The sequence below is a fragment of the Leptonychotes weddellii genome, chromosome 2 (genome assembly GCF_054177405.1).
Source record: "Leptonychotes weddellii isolate Sample4059 chromosome 2, ASM5417740v2, whole genome shotgun sequence".
Taxonomy (NCBI): Eukaryota; Metazoa; Chordata; class Mammalia; order Carnivora; family Phocidae; genus Leptonychotes; species Leptonychotes weddellii.
The window spans coordinates 12,213,017-12,237,246 of NC_138370.1; the positions used below are offsets into that span (position 1 = coordinate 12,213,017).

The window sequence follows — 24,230 nt, forward strand, 5'->3', positions numbered from 1 at the left end:
GGAATGAGCAAACTACATATGAGGACCTCTTTGTGTTCTAAAGTTACATATATCTTAAAGTCTAATGCTAAATTGGTGATATTATTGGAAAATTTAGTGCAACTCTGGATCCCATGCATTTGCAATGTCAAATATTTGTCTGAAAAGTTTCAGTTTTTATTCAGATATTTGGAGTCCTGTTCATAGAGTCAAAGAACTGAGCCATTCATAACGTTAACTCACTCATTTGTATAATTGATGTTGGGCCCCTAATCTTCCCTGTGCCTTAGTGTATGCAACCAAGTTTAGCCCAGCTGAAGGCTGTCAGGAACCCACCACAGCAGGAAAGGGGAATAGGCTGTGAACAATCCATATTCTCCATCAATAGCCAGTGCATGTCTCCTTACTAATGCAGATGAAATCACCTTGCTTGGTAGGAGCTCAGTTAGATACTCACCCCTAAAGTCCCCACCCAGCCCACCTCTGGAATGTAGGAAAGGGAAGCAAGGTGGAAACATGTCCTTCCCTACAAAGAAGGTGCCCTATTTATCTGAACACCTGCACAGGACAGGAAGAGGTCGGTAGAAGAGCCCAGGCCTGCACCCAGCGCTCTCCAGGGCCATATGAATGGTTGCTCCCCAGTCCCCCTGAGTGTTTGGCTGTAGAGAGTTCACACTGCAGAATGCATCATAAAAGACATAGAACTCAGAGTCTTCAAACATTCCAAGGAGTTTTAACCAGAGACTCCTCAAAAGTTGCTAATCTTTATTCCTTTTTGGGATTTCACAACAGCCGTAAGAATCAACTTAAAACCACTGCCCCTGTGTGCTGTCCAAGGAGCTCAAACTCAGTTTCCACATGGTATCTGCCTTATCCTCCCATTTCCCCTCATTTTTCCTCCTCCTCCACCCTTCTCTGCTTTGGGATGCTCTTACTATGAAGTGAGTATCAGAGCCTCTTCCCTTCCCCCTCAGTAAAATTTCTTTGATCTCAAACCAGAGGGATGGAATAGGAGATAAAGTTAATGAACGACACACACTCAGCCCTTTTCCTTTGCAGAACACTGTTAGGCCCCCACCGTACAATTCCTGGATGATCTCTTTGGGCTTCCCAAAGGAATATTTGATTTAGGGCTGGGGATCATTTCCCATGGTACGCTTCTCCCTGCACAGCTCAATGGCACCATTGGGTGGGGTAATAAAGGGTCTGTTTACAATATTAAATTTCTCGAGACTTGAGGTGGGCTATTTGGGATTCTTCACCACTGACGAATTTTTCCGTCTGCTGCTTTGTCTACCTGACAGGAAAAACTTGAACTACTGCCATTTCTAAATTGCACTTCTAAATATTGACTTCACAGTGAGACTCAAAGTGTCATAACACAACTCACTGGAGCAATGAAGATTTTCCAGGCCTCATCCAGAGGTCTGTACAATGTCCTGTGGGAAGTGGAGAAGGAAGAGGAGGATTTGAGAAGAAAAATAAAATCAAGTCATGTTTAGAAGAAATGCCACTGTACTTCACTTAATCTTGTAGAGACAAATGAACGCTCACTGGGCTTAGCTGTGTGGAGGGGCTAGAGGGGACCAAGGTGGAGGGAGAAAGGATAGCAGTGACCATTCATCCCTCAGCTGGCAGCCAGTAAAACTGGGGGGTGCAAGAGCACTCCTGGTTGGGTCAGGGGGCAGGGGCTTCAGAGACACTTAGCTCTTGGAGAGCCTTTATTTGGGTATCCAGCCTAGAAGGTCCTAGAAGGACCGGACAGTGTCTAAGAAGAGACTATTCATCCGATTTCTATCAAGACTTCAACACGGCCAGATCTTGAGCTCATCTTCATTTAGGTTGCTGAGGAAATCCTAGGAGACTTTCTTTTCAGCTTCTTTCCTCCCAATAGTTAACACTATAAACTGATCATAAGGCATATTTGTCACATCACATTAGCTGTTAAACTGTGAATCAAAAGAAGCGATTGGACTTTCTTGCCCTTAAGGAGCTGTTTTGGAGGAGAACATGATATTTTACATGCAAATTAGCTTTGAGATTTTTTTTTTTAGATACTCAGAGATATGTAACTTCAAGTTGTTTATTATCCTGAAGGAGCCAGATCCTCCAGGAGGAGATACAGAATAACGCTCTATAATGCTGCAGAGAGAGGTCTAAAATAGGGCAGCTGTCTCCCTTCAGGACCACTCCCTACCTTCATGCACAATGGCACCCACTGCTATCTGAAAGGCCACTGGCAGGAGATCATGTGTAGAGGAGGCAGCACATGGGGAGCTGGGGAGAGATGATGGGGTATATGTACTCTTCGGAGCATGAAAAACTCAAGTTCCAAGACAGGAAGTTAAATTAACCAGCTACCATGGAAGATGGCCCTTACAGCGCTGGGGTAACAGGCATCTTGATGGTCCTTAGACTTGTCTAAGGTGGTCCCTAAGGCAGCATGCCCAATCTGTTCCTTCTCCTAGGCCCTGGCATGTGGGCCTTGTATTTGTTCATAATGATTTCTGAGAATGACCTCAAAGTGCATCTTTTGGCTTGAGACCTCCTCACACTGGGCTGAACCATGAGCCTGGCTCCTCCAGCAAGTCTGATTAGCTTGTCTGGTGCACTGGCTTCTTTTCTATCTCATGTCCAATTCTGAAAAGTTGAGTCTCCATTTAAGGTAATGAAGTCCCCTTAAAGCCTTCCCTTGCTTGAAAGCTTCTTCTCATGTCAGCTGAGGTCTATGGACCGAATCCCAAGTCTTCTGAAGAAACTCCAGTGCTCTCCCTGAAATTCTATCTGCCAGCAGAGCCAGCCTGTGTCTAATTGTTCTTATGCCCAGTTTCTAATTTATGCAGCCTGCTCTGGCCTTCATGGGCTCACCTATGGATGCTAGTCTCTGCTCTGCGGCAGTTTTCCGGGCACTTACCCCAGCATGGCTGTGGGTCTGTTTTCCACGGTCTCCATCTGTCTGTGTTCCATGCTCCTCCAAGAGTTGGCACAGCCTTGAGTGCCCTAAGCAGCTGTCCACGTGACCACCTCCAACCAGCATCCTCTAAACTCCTGCTGAAGGCCCACGCCCTCAGTGTGGGCCATCTGTGATTCAGCCTCAGCTTACTCATCCTTCTCTCTGTTCTTCCCGACCCCCACCTACCACCTTCCCCACCACCCACCGTGCTCTCACAGTTTTATCAGGCTACTGCTGCCCTCCAACCGAGGCCAGTGAACTCCCCCAGCGGCCTCTCCCCATTAATCCCTTCATTTCTTCCAGGCCTCCCCTGACATCTTCTTGCATTGTGGCACTCAGCAGTATTACACCATTAAGAATTCGGAAAAAAGTGTCTACAGCCATGTACATCGGGAAGTCAAATTACCCACTTACCTAAAGAACGAATCCCAATGGGAACCAATGGGACGACAACTGTAAGTTGATTATATTGTTATCACTGAATCCTCTCATCCTTAGTGCAAGATTTTTGACTGCCAAGACGAGAGTATTCTGAAGACTTCTCACAACAGCCAGGGTAGTTTGCATGATGACTTACCTCATTGCAGTAAGTAAAGTAATTTAGTTTCTCATTGGTCTATGACGTACAGGAGGAATATTAATACAAAGAGACCTCATTTAATGCAGTACCAAAAAGTTGTAAGTGCTTTGAATAGTCTTTTCAACATTACAGGGGAGCTCAAAATCTATAGAAACAGTATGCCAAATTCTTTTGTAAAGCAGAGAAGCAACACATAATTTATCTCTTTTGGATATCCAAAATTTTGCACATGAAAAAGCATGATCTACTACAGCAACATTGCTGAACCAAGGAAATCAGGAAATTGCATTGTGTCTGGTCTGATGTTAGAGAGCTCAGAACAAAAGTTTAAAAATCATGCCCATAAGACATATTTCTTGTAAAGATCCCATTTTCCAAACTCTGACTTGGTCTTCGAACATGACAACCACATCATTTGTCTTCAGAGACTCCACAGTGTTTGATATTTGGAAGGCTGGAGGGACCTGGATGTCAACACACTCACCTGGCCAGTAGTACATGTAGACCTTCCTTTTGGCCTTGGTCAGAGTGACCCACAGAGGTTCTGATCCATTCCACCAGAGAGGCATCAGGCTGTCTTTGTTGACACCAATGTCAAATGACTTGTTGGTGGTGGGGTCCCACATGTAGTTCCCAATCATCTGATGGACCTCACAATGGCGACCTACATTAATGAGAACACAAGGCCATCAGTTTATTGTTCTGGTCTTTTTATATTTCATCTTTTTATAAAAGCCATTTTCTCTTGTTTATAAAAGCCATTCATGCACAGTTAGGAAGTACAGAACAGCACAAAGATTTACTTTTGATTTTTTTTTTAAATCATAGCTGTTTCTTCTCTCTTAGATTTTACCACAAAGACAATCAAATGAGAAGTCTAATAATTGATTGAGGATGGGGTCATTTTGTGTGAAGTTAATTTGCCAACCTATTTTAAGTTATACTGAGGACGTGCACAAAATTCGACCCATTGTTCATGGCTCGAAATCTAAATATGAATCAATATGGAAATTGTAGTTTCCCCTGGGGCTTGGATTGGATCTTCACCCCAGAGCACCTCTTTGGAATCTCCTCCCACAAAGTCACGAATCTAGATGCTGTGGAGTTTATTCCCTTGCTTTCCTGAATAAGAGGAGTTATGGCTTCAGCGCGGAACAATGATAGAATCTACGACATTTGGAACAGAATGGTGAGAAATAGATTCGACTTTGAAAAACAAAGCAAGAAAACAGCCCTCCAAATGGAGTGTTACATAGAAATGAGGATTGCTTCTGTTGGGCACAGCTTAGTCCCAGAAGAGAAGCCAGAAGTGAAAGACGCAAGCGCTTGGACTCTTTTGAAACGTTAGGCTTAAATTATTTATTTTGGAGCAATCTGCTACATCTTTAAAGTAAAAATAACACAAACATTGGCAAGTGCATCAAAAATTGCTGCAATTTTCGTGAGCGTCATTTGGCATCAGGATGAAACATGCTTCACTGAGCTCACTAACTATGCTTAATCAAAGTGGCTTTTTGTTTGTTTGTTTGCTGTTGTTCTTTCTTCTTGAGCACCTCTACCCAACCCCTACACGCACAACAAGTTTATTTTTAAACAAAAACAAAGAGAAACCATAAAAAATACATTTTTGAAAATTTGGAGACCCAAAATATTATAAAGGAAAAACCTTTTATTTCATCTAGAAACCCAGGCCTTCTACAAATCATGCAAGCCCAGAGATCCAACCAAAATGGTTTTTACCCAAGGATGCAGAGTTAGTTTTTTGACCCTGACTAAAGCTTTCACATGTGGACTGATAAAATTAAAAAATAAAATAAAATAAAAACTTTGAGCAATTTCTCCAATGGTTAAGGAATTTAGTTATATTTATTCCTTCAACTAGCATGTATTCAGTGCTCCTATGGGCTCTACATGGTGATAGGCATAGATATTCAAAATAAATAAATGTGGTCCCCATCCTCAAGTGCCTTGTAATGTAATACTCAACAGAGGTTCTTCTGCATAAAAGAGACAGGCTTCCTTGGGCCGGGGCTAAGAAGGGGACCAGGTTGACACCTTAGCTTGAGACTTGGAAGGATTCTCACCCACTTTTTTGAGGATAATTTCTAGTATGTTCTAACTCCTTAAAAGTAGGGGCATACTTCTTATTGGTTGATTATGGTTTTCTTAGCATATCAAAGTTTAATAATATCAAGGTGAACCCTTTCTTGAGTAAAATTTCTTACCTGCTTTCTTTACTCAAAATACTGCATCCTGTATCTAAAACATTTTTTTTAAGATTTTATTTATTTACTTGACAGAGCGAGAGAGCACAAGCAGAGGGAGTGGCAGGCAGAGGCAGAGGGAGAAGCATGCTCCCTGCTGAGCAGGGAGCCCGATGCAGGGCTCTATCCCAGGACCCCGGGATCATGACCTGAGGCGAAGGCAGTTACTTAACCAACTGAGCTACCCAGGCACCCCTAAAACATTCTTTATTAGCCTACTAATGTTCACCTTTTTCACAAGGCAAGATAATCATGGTGATATTCATTGGGAAATGTGTCCTTTTCAGCCTTTCCCTGTAGATGTTCTCTAAAGTCCTCCTAAGGACAGAGGAATCTTATCTGAAGCTGGTATCACAGACACTGGGCAAGGGTGCAAAACTGGAAAGGGGTGTGGAAAGCATTACCAAAGTCAGTAAACCAAGAAGTTTCTAGATGAATCACAGGAAAGGGCTAGAAGGGCTAGGATAATGGGGAGAGATACCAAGTGGGGAGGGGGTATAGGAATCTCTGTTTTTATCTGAAACTGTTTTGACTATTTTAGAAGAAATGCCTGAAACCCAAATCTAAGCAGGGACCTCATATGATTCAGTTTCCACAAGGTGCTACTTTCAAAGAAGAATGAAGCAACTGAAAATAATTTTTAAAGTACTTATAAATTGTATATCTCAGAAATCCTACAATATCATTTGATAAAATGTTTTTCTTCTTTTCAACACTCACACTCAACCATCTAGACTCTTAAGGGTGCAAACTCTCTCATCCTCTTTTGTTCTCTAGCTAAAAATTTATAAGGAGACTCCTGTGGATTGTAGAGCTGTCTTATGACTGGATTGTGGGAAGTGTGTTTGTGAGAGAGAGACAGAGACAGAGAGAGAGAGAACATTCTTCCAGAGAATTTTTGTTAAATTAAATTCTCCATCTCTTACACTTTTTTTTTTTTTTTTGGAAATATCCATCAGGCCTCACTGAGGAGAGACAGGATCTATGTGTGCAGTTAACACACAGTTCTGGCATATTTTAAAATTTCAAATAATGAAATCTTGTTTCCTGTGGTTATCTGAATCCCTTAGCTTTTTTCATGATGGATCTTCTCTCCTCCTCATTATGTAAGATGTAGCATTAGCCTTGATACTCCCTTTACACATTAATCGAATCCATGGTGCCCACTGACTCAAGTGAGCTCTGACAACTTTAATTATGACTTTTTTTAGGGAAGGTCTTTAAGACAAGGACCCCAAGGTGGCTTTGGTTTCTGCTCCCATCTAGCACACCGATTGGTCTAGGCTGGCCCAGAGTGGCTCATCCATTCTAAAGGAATCTCAGACGTAAGGAGGTCAACACTTCTCCAAAGGCTAGAAGTGATATCCTGGAACAGAGAGGTTCCTGCTTACTTCCTGTGAGTGAATGGTATGTTCACATTTATTAAAGAAGGTCCCGGGACCAGTAGTTCTCTCTGTGTGAGTTATAGGGTTTCCAAGTGTAGACTGGAGCTCTTTCAACAAGGCTAACCTCAGACCCCTGTTTAGAAAGTAGGTTTTATTCTTTTGGTGGATTGGGGCCTTGAGTTAAAATGGGAGGGTGTATTCTTCAAAGACTTAATCATAGATGCTGTGCTAGTCCCCAGGGGCATCCCTTTGTTCTGGGAAGCATTGCCTTTCATGGAAGCCAGCAAGAGGATGTATGTTCCCCATCTCATGTCTGCTCTGAGTCTTCTCTCCCAGATGAGCTGATTTCTTTCCATGAATATATTAAGGCTGGCAGTCTGTGCTTATAACAGTCTGAGTCCGCTCTTACTCAAGCTGATTTCCTTACCTACCCTGTCTCTCTCTTGTTCTTTCATTTTTATTGCCTGGGCAAATGCTATGGCTGTAAAAACAGAACAGAACAAAACACAATGTACTGGCTTCTGCAGCCCACAAGCTCTCATCTCCATATTTCTGCCTGACCCATATCTATTTTTATACATCTGCAACTCTTCTTGATTTTCCTCTGGTTTGGGCTTTCCAAACAGAGCTTTGTTCTAATTTTGATTATTTGGACCCTTTCCTCAAGACTTCAACAGGAACTTTCCTGACATGGACACAAACCACAAATCTCAGGTGGTTTTCAGGTATGGTGTAAAGGTCTATTTTTGTTCATCTCCTCCTCCACATGACAGCCAGTCCGGGCTTTAAAACTTGTTCCAGAAGGTGTAGTACTCACTCTGAAAATGGGGACAGCTCCTGGTACAAAAATTTCCAAACACAGTTGGATGTTTTTCTCTTTTTTCCTCCCGTAGAGTTTATAAACTTGTTAACACAAAATGTGGCAATCAACCTGATACTTGGAAGGACTTGTGGACTTTTTTTAAAGTGAGTTTCAGAGGTAGAATTTAGTGATTCATCAGTTGCATAGAACTCCCAATGCTGAGTCCATCAAGAGCCCACTATGTGACTTGTGGACTTTTGAAGCCCATCCATAGATGCCTAAGTTTAAGAGCTGTTGCACTGGACTGGGAGCTGCTAGTAGCTACTCAGGCCAGTGACAAGTGCAGGGGCTACTGCCTGCCTTTCTCAGAGGATGCTCATGGAATAGTTTCTACACTTAGAACTACTGTATGAAAGGATCAGGAAAAGAAACCTTCATTCTTTATTCCCCAAAGTCTTTGTCAAGTGTGTTCTGATGTAATGACCATCACCAAAAGTTTCTTAGCAAATACCCATAATCCTCTGCATCTGCTATATGTTTCCAAACATTTCAGAAATGGCTGGCTTTCACATCAAATGAGATGACTTCAGATCTGTCTGTTTTATCTATAACTGATGGACATCTATAAGGTTGCTGCTACTTAGTCTTCAATTGGTCTTAATTTTTTCTCATTATTTTCAAACAATAAATATTAATTCCTTTTATAGTTCCTATTTCATTTATTCTTTTTTGTTTTTCATTCACTCAGCGTGTGTTTATCAAATGTCTACATGCCAGGCATTTAAAGATCACAAGCTATGATCCTTGTCTTTGAAGTGCTCATAGCTTGGTAGGGGCAACATTGTAGTATAATGGTTAAGGGTGCAGGTCTTGGAGACAGATGGCATAGATGTAAATTCAAGCTCTACTATTTATTATCTGCATGACCTTGGACAAGTAGCTTAGACTCTCTGAAGCATCAATTTTCTCATCAAAGTAATGAGGATGGTGATAATTATTGTGATATATACATATAGATATGCAGTTCTCCCTTTGCATGGTAGTGTAGGACCATAAAAATGACCATGCACAAAAATAAAGAGAAATAAAACCAAGTATATCACTAAAGAAAGTCAACAAACCCTGAGAGAAGAGAGGAAGAGAAGAAAGGAACAGAGAAGAACTACAGAAACAACCATAAAACAAGTAACAAGGTGGTAGTAAGTACATACCTATCAATAATTACTTTGAATGTAAATGTACTAAATGCTCCAATCAAAAGACATGGGGTGACCAAATGGATAAAAAAGCAAGACCCATCTATTTGCTGCCTACAAGATACCCATTTCACACCTAAAGACACAGATTGAAAGTGAAAGTGATGGAAACGCATTTATCATGCAAATGGAAGTAAAAAGAAAGCTGAGGCAGCAATACTTACCTCAGACAAAATAGACTTTAAAACAAGGACTGTAACAAGAGACAAAGAAGGACACTATATAATCATAAAGGGAACAAGAAGATATAACAACTGTAAATATTTATGCATCTAACAGGGGAGCACCCAAATACATAAAGCAACTTAATAACAAACATAGAGAAAGTAATTGACAGTAATACAATAATAGTAGGGGACTTTAACACCCCACTTACATCAATAGATAGATCATCCAAACAGAAAATCAACAAGGAAACAGTGGCTTTGAATGACATATTGGACCAGATGGATCTAACAGATATATTCAGAACATTCCATCATAAAACAGAAGAATACACATTCTTTTCAAGTGCATATGGAACATTCTCCAGAATAGATCCCATATTAGGCTACAAAACAAGTCTCAACAAATTGAAAAAAAATCAAAGTCATACTATGAATCTTTTCCAACCACAATGCTATGAAACTAGAAATCAACAACAAGAAAAAATCTGTAAAGACCACAAATACATGGAAGTTAAATAACATGCTACTAAACAATGAATGGGTCAACCAAGAAATCAAAAAGGAAATTTAAAAAAATACATGGAGACAAATGAAAATGAAAATGCGTGATCCAAACTCTTTGGGATGCAGCAAAAGCTATTCCAAGGGGGAAGCTTATAGCACTACAGGCCTACCTCAAGAACAAGAAAAATCTCAAACAACCTAATCTTACACCTAAAGGAGTTAGAAAAAGAACAAGCAAAATACAAATCCAGTAGAAGGAAGAAAATAATAAAGATTACAACAGAAATAGATGAAATAGAAACTAAAAAGCCAATAGAACGGATCAATGAAACCAGGAGCTGGTTCTTTAAAAAGATCAACAAAATTGATAAACCTTTAGCCATACTCATCAAAAAAAGCAGGGGGAGGGGACTCAAATAAACAAAATCAGAAATGAAAGAGGAGAAATAACCCACACCACAGACATACAAAGGATTGTAAGAGAATATCCTGAAAAATTTTATTCCAACAAATTGGACAATCTAAAAGAAATGGATAATTCCTAGAAACATATAACCTCCGAAAACTGAATCAAGAAGAAATTGAACATTTGAACAGACAAATTACCAGCAATGACATTGAATCACTCCCAACAAACAAAAGTCCTAGACCAGACAGCTTCACAGATGAATTCTACTAAACATTTAAAGAAGAGTTAATAATACCTATTATCCTCAAACTATTCCAAAAAATAGAAGAGGAAGAAAAGTTTCTAAATTCATTCTATGAGGCCAGCATTACTCTGATACCAAAACCAGATAAAGACACTACCAAAAAAAGAGAACTACAGGCCAATATCTCTGATGAACATAGATGCAAAAATCCTCAACAAAATATTAACAAACTGAATCCAACAATACATTAAAAAGATCATTCACCACTATCAAGTTGGATTTCTTCCCAGGATACAAGGGGCGGTCCCATATTTGGAAATCAATCAACCTGATACATCCCATTAATAGAAGAAAGGATAAGAACCATATGATCCTTTCAATAGGTGCAGAAAAAGCATTTGACAAAGTAAAACATCCATTCATGATAAAAACCCTCAACAAAGTAGGTTTGGAGGGAACATACCTCAACATAATAAAGGTCATATATGAAAAAGCCACAGCTAACATCATACTCATTGGTAAAACACTGAGAACTTTTCCTCTAAGTTCGGGAACAAGACAAGAATGTCCATTCTCATCACTTTTATTCAACATAATACTAGAAACCCTAACCACAACAATCAGACAACGAGAAGAAATAAAAGGCATCCAAATTGGTAAGAAAGGGGCACCTGGGTGGCTCAGTCAGTTAAGCATCTGCCTTCAGCTCAGGCCATGATCCTGGAGTCCCAGGATTGAGCCCTACATCAGGCTCTCTTCTCAGCAGAGAGTCTGCTTCTCCCTCTGCCTCTCCGCCCCCTCCTGTTCTCTCGCTAGCTTGCTCACTCTCTTAAATAAATAAATAAATAAATAAATAAATAAATAAATAAATAAATAAATAAAATCTTTTAAAAAAACCACACTGGTAAGGAAGAAATAAAACTTTCACTATTTGCAGAAGACAGGATACTATATGTAACAAAACCCCTAAAGACTCCACCAAGAAACTATTAGAACTGATAAATGAATTCAGTAAGGTCACAGAATACAAAATCAATATACAGAAATCCATTGCATTTCTTTTTTTTTTTTTAAAGATTTTATTTATTTATTTGAGAGAGAGAGAATGAGAGACAGAGAGCACGAGAGGGAAGAGGGCAGAGGGAGAAGCAGACCCCCTGCTGAGCAGGGAGCCTGATGTGGGACTCGATCCCGGGACTCCAGGATCATGACCTGAGCCGAAAGCAGTCGCTTAACCAACTGAGCCACCCAGGCGCCCTCCATTGCATTTCTATACACCAATAATGAAGTAGCAGAAAGAGGAGTTAAGAAAATAATCCCATTTATAATTGCACCAAAAATAATAAAATACCTAGGAATAAACTTAACCAAGGAGGTGTGAGAACTATAAAAAAGTGATGAAAGAAATTGAAGACAACACAAATAAATGGAAAGATATCCCATGCTCATGGATTGGAAGGACAAATATTATTAAAATGTCCATAGTACCCAAAGCAATCTAAATATTTAATGCAATCCCTATTAAAATACCAACGGCATTTCTCACAGAACTGGCACAAACAATCCTAAGATTTGTATGGAACCACAAAAAGACCCTGAATAACCAAAGCAATCTTGAAAAAGAGAACAAAACTGGAGGTCTCACATTCCCAGATTTCAAGATATACTACAAAGCTGAGTAATCAAGACAGTATGGTACTGGCACAAAAACAGACATATAGATCAAAGGACCAGAATAAAGAGCTTATAAATAAACCCACGATTATATGGTCAATTAATCTTCAACAAAGAAGGAAAGAATATGCAATGGGAAAAAGTCTCTTCTACAAATGGTGTTGGGAAAACTGAATGGCTACATGCAAAAGAATGAAAGTGCACCACTTTGTTACACCATACACAAAATTAACTCAAAATAGATTAAGGACCTAAATGTGAGACCTAAAACCATAAAATCCTAGAAGAGAGCACAGGCAGTAATTTCTTTGACATTGCCCGCAGCAACATTTTTCTAGATGTGTCTCCTGAGGTAAGGGAAACAAAAGCAAAAATAAACTATTGGGCCTACATCAAAATTAAAAGCTTCTGCACAGCGAAGGAAACAATCAACAAAACAAAGACAACCTACTGAATAGGAGAAGATCTATGCAAAGCACATATCCAACAAAGGGTTAGTATCCAAATGTACAAAGAACGTCTACAACTCAACATCAAAAAGATAAATAATCTAATTTAAAAATGGGCAGAAGACATGAACAGATATTTCTCCAGAGAAGACATACAGACGGCCAACACACACATGAAAAGATCTTCAACATCACTCATCATCAAGGAGATGCAAATCAAAACAACAATGAGATATCACCTCACATCTGTCAGAACGGCCAAAATTAAAAAGACGAAACAATATGTGTTGGCAAGGGTGTGGAGAAAAAAGAACCCTCATGCACTGTTGGTGGGAATGAAAACTGGGGCAGCCACTGTGGAAAACAGTATGGAGGTTTTTCAAAAAATTAAAAATAGAACTACTATATGATCCAGTAATTCCACTAGTGGGTATTTACCCAAAGAATATGAAAACACTAATTCCAAGGGATATATGCACTCTTATGTTTATTGCAACATTATTTACAATAGCCAAACTATGAAAGCAGCCCAAGTGTTTATCAACTGATGAATGGATAAAAATGTGGTAGATATATACAATGGAATATTACTCAGCCATAAAAAGAATGAAATCTTGCCTTTTGCAACAACATGGCTGGATCTAGAGGGTATAATGTTAAACGAAATAAGTCAATCAGAGAAAGACAAATACCATATGATTTCACTCATATATGGAATTTAAGAAACAAAACAAATGAACAAAGAAAAAAAGAGACAAAAAAACACTCTTAATTATAGAGAACAAGCAGATGGTTATGGGGGGAGGTGAAATAGGTGAATGGGAATGGAGCACACTTGTGATGAGCACTGAGTAATTTATAGAACTGTTGAATCGCTATACTGTACACCCCAAAACTAATAGAACACTGTATGTTAACTATCCTGGAATTAAAATTTTTAAAAAATGACCATGCAATCTAAAACCATGCAAAACTATCCTAATAATCAGTGGGGAAAATTACACTTCTTCCATGGCTTCTAGTATTTTTGTCAAAATATTAAAAACTCTCTTACTGTAAGTAATAACTGTATAGAGAATTGAAGAAAATAGTAAAATTAACACTTATTAGTACAGTATAATTTAAAACATTAGAAATATTGACAAAGAGTCTTATTTCCTTGTAAAAATAAAACTTATCAGACTGGTTTGAACAGTGCTTGCCTTCTTCCCAAGATATAACACAATAAAAGTGAGCATATTTTCCTTGCCTTAGCAAACTGTCCTACCCTTTCTAAGTTTGAATCAGCTTCAAACATTTTATCCTTTGTGCTTTCAATGTCATGAAATATCTCTGAGAATTCTTTTAATGTGAAGATTTTTGCTGGTGTCACTTTAGGACATCTTCCTCCTTCTCGTCACAACTGCTTTCTTCATTTATGTCAATAAGTTCGCCTTTGCTAAGCTCCCCTGGCTGCATGGTGACAGTCTTCAGTGGTGCCGGATGTCAACATCCCCATGATCAATTATTTCCTCTATGAGTCCATTTACTTTGGGTTCAGATCCTACAAAGTTATTTGCACAATGCAGTACATTTCTGCCACATCATACACATATTCCTTGCTTCCATGATGCATGGATATTTTCGGCTGCATGTTTAGGTCATATTTGTTCCAAAACTTAGCTAAAGAAACTGCATGATCTCCCACTGTAGCACCAATAGCCTAGTCAACAGTCCCTCTAAGAAAATAGGCTTTTAAAAGTTGAAATAGCTCCTTGGTCTATTTCCTAGATTATTGAAAATGTTTTTGTAGTAAAAAGCACATTTCCCACCTTTGTTCAAGTGTTGAAGAGAATTAGGGTGACCTGGAGCATTATCCAGCAGCGGGAGTCCATTAAAGTTAAATTATGTGGGTTTATCCCTGGGAGGCGAGGAGGCAACACAATTACATGTTTTGCTGTCTGTGCATGAACTAAGTAACATGTGCAACAACAAATTACCAACAGACTTTGAAAGAAGTGATGCGATTGGTCACTGATCATGATGTACATTTGTTATTTACATAGTGATTAGTGGACTGAGGAGCCAGCAGTGAATTATACTTTATGCTACAATAGCTACAACTAAGGTTGCCATATTTATTTTAGTGAATATGGGGTGGCAAGTGAAGTTAGAATCCTGTTGCTGGAGAACTGGTATTATTTAACTCAACTGTGGTAATTGGATTTTGTGCTTACTCAAACTCAACAGATCGAGGAGTGTGTTTGTGTATACATAGACATATGTGCAAACACACACATATGCACATACGCATACATATATATACATATACATAGCACATAGTAAGCACTGTTAACATTAACTTGTATTGTTATTATTAGGGTGGAGAATCACAGAAACAAATATAATCTAGAGATCAGCTGGAGCCTCCTTTCTCTTGAGCTCTCCACATGAATGGTTGCAACCCTATTTCCACCAAGATTCTTGCCAATTCCCACATCATTGCAGGCATCTCCACCTCTAGACTCCTGCTTCCATAATACATGGCACCCCAGAAAAGAAGCTCAGTCATTTGCTACATTGCATTACATTTCTACGAAGAACCGCCCCCCTCTCCCCCCGCCTGACAAAATATTCGTCCTTGGCCCCTCACTGTAAAGGTCCCAGCCTTGTCCATCTCACTGATTGACCTCCTCTCCATTCTCTGCTCCACAGCGCCTACTGGCCAAATTTCTCTCCAGACCTCAATTTTCTCAAAAGAAATTCAGTCTTCCAGAGCTCCCGCTCAGCTCCCAAATTTTCATACTCATTAGCTCATAGAATGCTAGAAGAAGGGAAGGAAGGGAGAAAGGAAAGAAGGAAAAAGAAAAGAAAGTGTTTCTTTAAACAGGAGCCACCCACTTTAGAAGTCCATTGTAGTTAGAGTTGCCAGGTTTATTTTAGGGGAAAAAAAAAGAAAGAAAAAAGTAAAAGACAAAGATGTAAGATTCCCAGCTAAATCTGAATTTCAGATAACAATGAATTTTTTTCCCTATAGGTGTGTCCCAATATTCCATGGAACATACTTCTGCTAAAATATTATTTGTTGTTTATCTAAAATTCAAATGTGGCCAGACACCCTGTATTTTACCTGGCAGCTCTCACTGTCGTGCTGAAAAGCACCCTCTCTTTTGCTATCTCATAGGAACAGTGAAGCACGAGAAGTGGGCTAGGAGGGACATAGGGAGCCTGCAAGGAATGCAGAGTGAGGGGAGGCCAACTCGGCCTGCAAGAGTCAGGGAAAGCTTCTAGAGGAGCTGGGATATGACAGCTAAGGAGGACTTTTTCAGGCACAAAGAGTACTGCACAGAGGTGATGGCAAGCACAAAATGAAGAAGAGATGAGAGAGGGGGAGATTTCTTATTCAGGTAAAACAAAGTTCTGCTTTCCGTCACTCATCATTCACTTTCCTTAAAGGGTGAGATGCTCTTAATGATACGCTGCGCTGGGACAATTCAAGATAGTCATGGCTTGATTCAGTCAAGGTCCTGGCACAGTAAACAGACAGTACAGTTTGCCGAGAGGGGCGATTTACAAAGGGGTGGCCAGCGTTTAGGAAAACCAACAAGAGATGGTGAGGTAACCCAAGATTAGTGTGGCAGAGAGCCAGCACCCCTGCCCGCCACCCCACGGAGACTTGAAGAGCAAGCAGAGGAGCGTGGCCAGCGCTGAGCCAGGAGTCAGGACCAGTCTCCTGAATTCAAACTCCTCCCTCTGTCCAGCTGAGGCCACCTAGAAGGTCAGCCTCTCGGAGCTCCAGGAGGGCTAGGGGAGGTAGAGTCAGGCAAATAGACAAATAGAGAAGACCCAGCACAAAACAAAACCATAAGGCACAGATTTTTCAAGAAAATCATATTGACCTCTTGAGTAGGGTCCTTAACTAAATATTAGGCACCACCCGAGTCTGATGTCACCACCACAGGGCCTTGTGTTTACGGTCCCACACACATCTCAGAAATGAAGGCGACCACGGGTGGCCTCCGGGTCTAATCGTCTACCTATACACTCAGAGGTGTAGAGAAATAACTCTGCATCATGTACATATTATTTGTGAAAGCGTCGAATATTTGCTCAAGGTCACAGTGCTAACAAGTGGTGCATCGGGTGCAGGGGCAAAGAGAACAAAAGCAACTTGAACTGTGATCACCTGTCTTTCAATACAATGTTCTTTGCTCTTCAGTTTTCATGACTACAATAGAGTTAGCGGTGATATTTATATTCCGGAACATAAATTTATGCTGATCTCAAGAGGAGACCTCTTGGCTTTTTTTTTTTTTTTAACCATTTACTTATGTCTGTAAATATACATGCAGAAAACAACCCCATAGCCTATTATATTACTAAACACTGAGGTTCCACAGCCAATGAGGAACCAGTAGAGGAATTTACTCTACAAAAGCGTTCTTAATTCTGATGTATAATCACCTCTACAAAGTAATATGAATCTTTAATTTCTAAAGTCGTTCGTTATATTTTCCTGGGGCCCACAGGTGTTTCCATTGGATGAATGGGGCCGTGTCTAATCAATATTCGGATAGCTCATTGAAGAGGGAAAAATGAAGTTACATGTTAGGCCCATCAGCTTAGTCGAAACATGGTGAAATAAATACAGGTTCTAAAATACTAATGAGGATCTGGGAAATGATTCTTTTAGAACATAGACATTTTCCCCCAGGGACAGCACTCGAGAGGCTGAGGCCAGAGTTGCAGGCAGGCCTCTGGGGCCACCCGCTGGAAATCGGTGTCACAACCATGCGTTACGGACACACGGGAGATTTTGGCTACTGTGGAGAGACGACAGGCATGTGGTCAGACACACCAGGGTCTGGGCTAAGGGGTCTTCCCCCTTTCTAGCTGTGGGAATTGAAGCTAATCCTTAACTTCTCAGAGCCTCATTTTTTCCATCTTTAAAATGGGAATAACAGTACCTTCCTGGCTGGAATGTGGTCTTAAAAATAAACTCTGTCAACACATAGGCAGTGCTGGCTCTGTTCCAAGTATTGTTCTCAGTTCATATGTTAGAGGTTGAATTGTGCGCTCCCACAAAAGATACATCCAAGTCCTAACCCCTCGTACCTCAAAATGTCACCTTATCTGGAAATTGGATCTTTAGAGAGGATGATCAAATTGAAATGAAGTCATTAGGATTGACCCTAATTCAAGATGACTGATGTCCTTATAAAAAGGGGGAGTTTGAGGGGCGCCTGGGTGGCTCAGTCGTTAAGCATTTGCCTTCGGCTCAGGTCATGATCCCAGGGTCCTGGGATCGAGCCCCGCATTGGGTTTTCTGCTCGGCGGGAAGCCTGCTTCTCCCTCTCCCACTCCCCCTGCTTGTGTTCCCTCTCTTGCTGTCTCTCTGTCAAATAAATAAATAAAATCTTTTAAAAAAAAAGGTGGGGGAGTTTGGACACAGAGGCGGACACACACAGAGGGAAGATGTGTGAAGACCCAGGGAGAAGATAGCCATCTCTAAGGCAAGGAGCGCCAAGAGCTACCAGAAGCTAGAAGGAGCAAGGAAGGATACTCCCTTGGAGCTTTGAGTCGGAGTGTGACCCTGCCAACACCCTGATTTCTGACTGCGGGCACCCAGAACTATGAGACAATAAATTTGTGTTGTTCCAAGGTGCACAGCGTGTGGTGCTTTGTTATAGCAGCTCTAGGAAACTAACATAACATCTAATCCTGACAGTAAATTAGGGGATAAGTACTACTGTTAGCCCACTTTAGAGATGAAGTAACTGAGGCCCAGAGAGGTAACTTTCTTGATGTCTTTCAACAGCAGGAGTAGTGGATTCAACTCAGGGAGCCTGGAGCCAGAGTCCTTGCTCTTAACCAGGATGATCTACTAACACTAGTTTGCCAGTGTATGAACCCGCACTCAATACAATCCTCAGCGCTTAATAAGCCCACAGGGACAGCGCTTAATAAGTCCACAGGGAGGCTGCAGCCGCTGCGGAGCTTGCTATTATGCAATCTATAAAGCTTCCACCTTCAAGGACAGGATGGCTTCAGGTCACCGGCTCCGTCCAGGTGTAAGGATGCAGGGCTCAGCCAATTCTGGAAGCACTTTAACTGGGGCAATGCATGGGGGGCGCTAGAGACCAAGTTAGACTCACTCAGGAGGGCTTAACACCTGAAGGCCAAAGGTCTGAACCAATCTGACAGGTAATAAGCTTAGTCATAAGACTGATCAGCTTAGTAATAAGACTAGTTCTTGGCCACCTCCTAAGTATCTGGAATTAGGTGCTTTATGCTTTCACCTTAGTCTTCAACATAACTCTAATTAGAGATGGGTACTGTTACCCTCATTTGCAGGCGGAGAACTAAGGTTCAAAGTGGCAATAGAGCTGGTAAGAAGGCAGAGGCCCAATTCAAAGCCAGATCCCACGATTCAGTGCCCTCATGCTTCCCAGCATCCACCCCGCTCCAGCCACCAGGCTGTTTATCAGCCCATCAGGACTCGGTCATCGTAAGAGAAATTGCCTCATAACCCAGGTTTGCTTCTGAGACTCTCACCAAGGTAACCACATGGAAGTGCACAGATCTCCAGAAAGCCAGACACTTTTATCTTTTACAGTTGACTCTCATACTCAAACATTACCATAAATATCTCTAAAGAAGGGAATGCCGCCAGACAAGGGATACCAACGAAACAGATAGGGATCATACATTCCCTCTTCCTCTGGAAAAAGTCCAGCTGTGAAAAGAGAGGCTCCCAAAGGTCTGAAATCCAGGGGTCTCAAGTTAATGGGTGCATTTAAAAGACTGAATGTATATACAACACCTCAAATGGATGTGGCTCCAAGAAATAACTATATACCTGATTCAGAGCCAGGCAACCTGAGAATGTTGTAAGTCAAGCTTTCTACTACTAGACCCCTCTCAGCACTTTTTCCTGAGCATTTGGAAGCTCTAAAGGTTAGTTTAGACCCTATTTAGATCAGTGAACTTTCAAATGACTACTTGATACCCAAGATACTTGAAAGAATTAACAACGTATTGCTCAAAGCACCTAACTCACAAGTTGAAATGGGTTTTAAGGATCACCTCAGTTGGGAAATACATCTTATTTTCTTAACTTGTTCAAAGACAGAATTTGGTATGTTAAGGAAGGGGCTTCAAATGAAATATGCAAGGTCAAGTTGAAAGAAAAGCTCAAAATTTGCACGTCTTTAAATGCAACTACTGATCTATGTGCCAGACACAGTCATGATTAGAGTCTGAGTCACAGATATTGCAAGACCGAGATAACAGGCTTTGATTATAGCGTGAAGTGTAGGGACTGCAACAAAAATAACCCCAAATGTTAAAAAGGAGAGAGGGTTTTTATTAGAGACATTCACACTCATAGTTTTGAGGTCACTGGACTCAAAAAAAAAATGCACGGTTTTATTTTTCTGGCATGCCCTCGATTGGTGCAATTATTTAACAACCAGAATACAGGAAAAGAAACAAAAATTATTTTCCTGCATAAGGACAAAAATGTAAGTTTTGGCGCTTTTATTTTAGGAAAGCTGATTTTTTTAAAATCAAAGCTCAAAGAAATTTCCAAACAATTTAATCTATCCTCACCTCTGTGCACAGTTAGAAACAAGCCTGAATTAATTATTGCATTAAGATGGAATCTGTTTTGAGAGACACATTCCCATTTTACTGAGTACTTCTAGGGACTTCTGGAGATGGAAGGTATTTGAAGGAGAAACTTCTTATTCCTGGCCCTTATTCTTGCATACACGAGTGAAATTCAGCCAATACCTTTATCCTGAAACACCGTCTCCCTAGTGATAAAGCCTCCATCTTCCCCCCCACCCACTGAACTGTCCTCCTCTCCCCCGGTGAAATAAGATTGGCCACATTCCTCACACTACTTGGGGTGGTTACTTGACCATTAAACAGGCTCCAGCCCCCCTCCCAGCCTGTCTGCCTGCAAGTGTTTACATTCTCTCCTCTCACCCAGGACAGCAGTTCTTGCCAGGGCAGGGGGGGCAGGGAGTGATTCTAGTTCTATAGTTGTCCCACCTGTGGCTGGGGGAGGGGTGGGGAGCAAGGATGGAGAGTTCAACTCAGTAAAAAAAAAAAAAAAAAAAAAAGGCACATGTAGTTCTTGGATCCAACCCACACTCTCCAATCCAGCTTTTCAACTGGCGTAGAATCTGGGATGACCGATGGGTGATCTCCAACAACAGGGACCAGATATCAAAATATTATTGGATCAACCATTAATTCCAGAAACCGATAAAGAATTATCAAATTCAGCTGTTCAGGAGTGTGAGGTAACCAGCAATGTCAATGGCTCAATCTAGTGTGGACCCACCAATCTATAAAAATAAAAACTGTTCCACCCCAACCGTGCTTTTTTTCCTTTTTTTTTTTTTTTTTGGTGGGAAGCAAATGGAAGAAAACTAACTTTTGTCAGTGTGATTAGTTTTGTTTGTCGTTGCTAGAATGTGTGAGGTATGATGCTGGCCTGTCCCAGTTCACTACCCTGGGCCAGGTGTGGCCGTGGAGAAGGGAGACCAGCTTCCCAGCTTCCCAAGTCATGGAAGGAAAAAACAGTTTAGGTCATCACTGTAGCCACAGTTTATCTGCTCTGATCAATGAGCACCAGCGATCAGCATGTAAATGGTCGGCTTTGGAGTTGACACTATGCCTCACCTAATGATTTGTGTATATAATTCTGCTTGGGTGCTCTTAGCATACATAAAATGTGTTGAAAGATAATTTGCCTTGCGGATGAAAGAGTAACTCAAATGAGCAATTCTTCACTTGGCTAGGTGTGAGAAGTATCTTTTTGATATCTTGATAGTTTCTTAGTCCAAAGAGTTGACACCACGGGAACAGAGGAGCTTTCTGAGTTAAACACAGAAGCTCAGGCAGGATGAGAACTGGCAGGACCTGAGGACCTGTGAGAAGCATGTGGCCTAGGGGAGGGCATGTTGGAGCCCACCAGACCAAAGTCGGGATCCTACCCCTGCCGTGGGAGCTCACACAAGTCATTTAACTTTAATGAGCCTCCATTTCCACATCTGAAAAATGGAGATAATCATACTTTCTCGCAGAGTTAAATAACTGGAGTAGCTAGACCGTTAACACACAGTAGGCACATGGTAGGCATTTGGTAGATGCACACCATCACCTAAATCCCCCTTTACAGGGCAGTGCTATCAAAGGGCGTGCAGGTTGGTCAACGGCTTCTAGGGAGGGCTGAGGCTGGGCCGCCTCTTATTTCGTGTTTACGCAACACGGTCCGAGGCCGACTCCCAAATCCTTGAAGGAATAGGGAAAAGAAGCACTGCCACCTACGCGCCTTGCTCAGGAAAGTTTGGAAGGGGTGAAGCCCACATTCAGAACCTAACCGTGGAAGGCTGAGAAAACGTCGTCCCTGTGCCGGGGACATGCCTGGCCCGACACTGCCCTCTCCTGGCGGTCACAAAAATCACCGCCACCCGCAGCTACACCAGGGTGATGCTAGGAGCCTCGCGCCTGTGCCCGCCCCGCGTTTCGGTTTTGCATTTCACGGTTTGAAGGCACCCCAGGATTCTTAAAGCTGTTTGGAAAGATGCTAAACATGCCAGGAATCCGGGCCGAGGCAGGCAGCGAGGCCCGGGGAGCCGAGGGGCCGCGCACTCAGGGAAGCCCCTTCAGTCACTGCAGCAAAAGTGAAGCCCGCAACCTGCAGAGCCGGGAGCGATCGCCCAGTCTGAACGTCACTCATTGTAATTCTCGTGTTGTTTCCACGTCCTCAGCCACCGCGCCTCCCATCCTCATCTTTGTTTTGTTTCACTTTTCTTCTTATTTGCTTCTATTCAGTATTTGCTTCTATTCAGTGTTTTATTATCCTACCCTTTATGACCCTCCTCTTCCTTTCTCTTTGCGTTAAGGTAAGTGATTTTGAACCCCAATTTGTAATGGTGCCTGCAGTGAGCATTTAACTTCTCTAGCACCCCTGTGCCCTTCCGGGAGCCGCCACCCCTGCCCCTGGGGAAATGCCTCCCCCCAACACACGGTCCATTCAGCAGCCTGTACGACCAGACCTCTCTGACTGCAGTGAGTGGGAAGAGGGGGGCCACCTATGCCAAGCCGGGGCCCACTCGTGGCTGCAGTGACAGGTGCTCCAGGATCCGGGCTGTGCAGGTCAGGCACCTGCCGCTGCATTCCCCAGGCTGGAGATCCCATTCCTTTTGGTGGCCAAGCTGGGAACACGTGTCCCCAGAGTAAAGACGTGCTCCCTGGACGGAGGACCTCAGGCTGCAGTCGGGGCGAATGTGGGCGGAGGGAAGGGAGCAGCAGAGATGGAGGTGGGGACTGAGTCCTGCCAGGGTTTCGTCCTTAGCTCTGCTCCCAGCACCCCCCCCCACCTCCCGCCCCATGTGCCTCTGGGCAGAGAAGCTGCCCCAGCCTTCTCTGTCTACAGCAGCGGGCTTGGATTGCCACCACTCTGGTCCTTTACCTTTTCCAGGGTTCCCCTCCCTGCATCCAACACAAGGCTCTGTGGGCATTTCTGGCCTCTTGGCCCTCCTCACTCTCAGCTCACAGGGCCTGGCCAGGGTCCTGGCCGTTGAGGGCGCTGCCTCAGAACCCTTTAGAGTAATGTCCCCGACCCAGGGGCGCATGGCTCTGAGCACCAAGCCTTAGCACGGTGGCTTTGGCCTCCCTCTAGGCTGACTCAGCCATGGCAAAATCTTACAGTGCTTCTGGGCTAAGTGTATGTTTATCTCTTCTGAAGAGCTTAAAGTTTAAAAGTTCTCTTTTATGGAAATGTTCAAGCGTACAAAAAGAGTAGGATAAACAACAACAAAGGACATTCTGCCTTGATTTCAGGTTTCCTTTCCGCCGCTGGAATAATTGTAAAGCAAATCCCAGACATCATATCTTAAATCTTAAATACTTCTATCCTATTTCTTATATTGAATAACTTTTTTTTAAAGATTTTATTTAATTATTTGACAGAGAGAGAAAGCACAAACAGGGGGAGTAGGAGAGGGAGAAGCAGGCTTCCTGCTGAGCAGAGAGTCCTTGCTGGGGCTCGATCCCAGGACCCCGGGATCATGACCTGAGCTGAAGGCAGCCGCTTAATCAACTGAGCCACCCAGGCGCCCCATACTGAAGAACTTTTTAAAAAATGACATTGTTTCACACCCAATAAAATGAATGATAATTCTTCAATATCATCTGTTACCCAGTCCATGTTCAGATTTCCCTAATTATCTCATAAATGTCTCTGACTCAGGGTCCAAAGATGAAAGAATATGTGTCCACTAAGCTGGCCCTGCAAGAAATATTAAGGGGGGTTCTATAAAGGAGAAAGACCCCAAGAGTGATCTACAACAGAAATTTACAGGGACAATCTATAAAAACAACGTCTTCACAGGCAACATGATGATAATTAATTCATATCTTTCAATAATCACTCTCAATGTGAATGGCCTAAATGCTCCCATAAAAGGGCACAGGGTTGCAGATTGGATAAAAAGACAGGACCCATCCATATGCTGTCTACAGGAGACTCATTTTGAACCTAAAGATACATCCAGACTGAAAGTGAA

General features: G+C 41.9%; 1 protein-coding gene across 1 annotated transcript in view; it reads right to left on the reverse strand.

The window, feature by feature from the left end:
* Nucleotides 1-24,230, reverse strand: part of ENPP6 (ectonucleotide pyrophosphatase/phosphodiesterase 6) — a 110,273-nt gene that overhangs the window by 58,645 nt on the left and 27,398 nt on the right. The window contains exon 2 of the mRNA XM_081807481.1: nucleotides 3,997-4,176. Within this exon, the coding sequence (XP_081663607.1) occupies nucleotides 3,997-4,176 (180 nt within the window). The remainder of the gene's footprint in view (nucleotides 1-3,996; nucleotides 4,177-24,230) is intronic.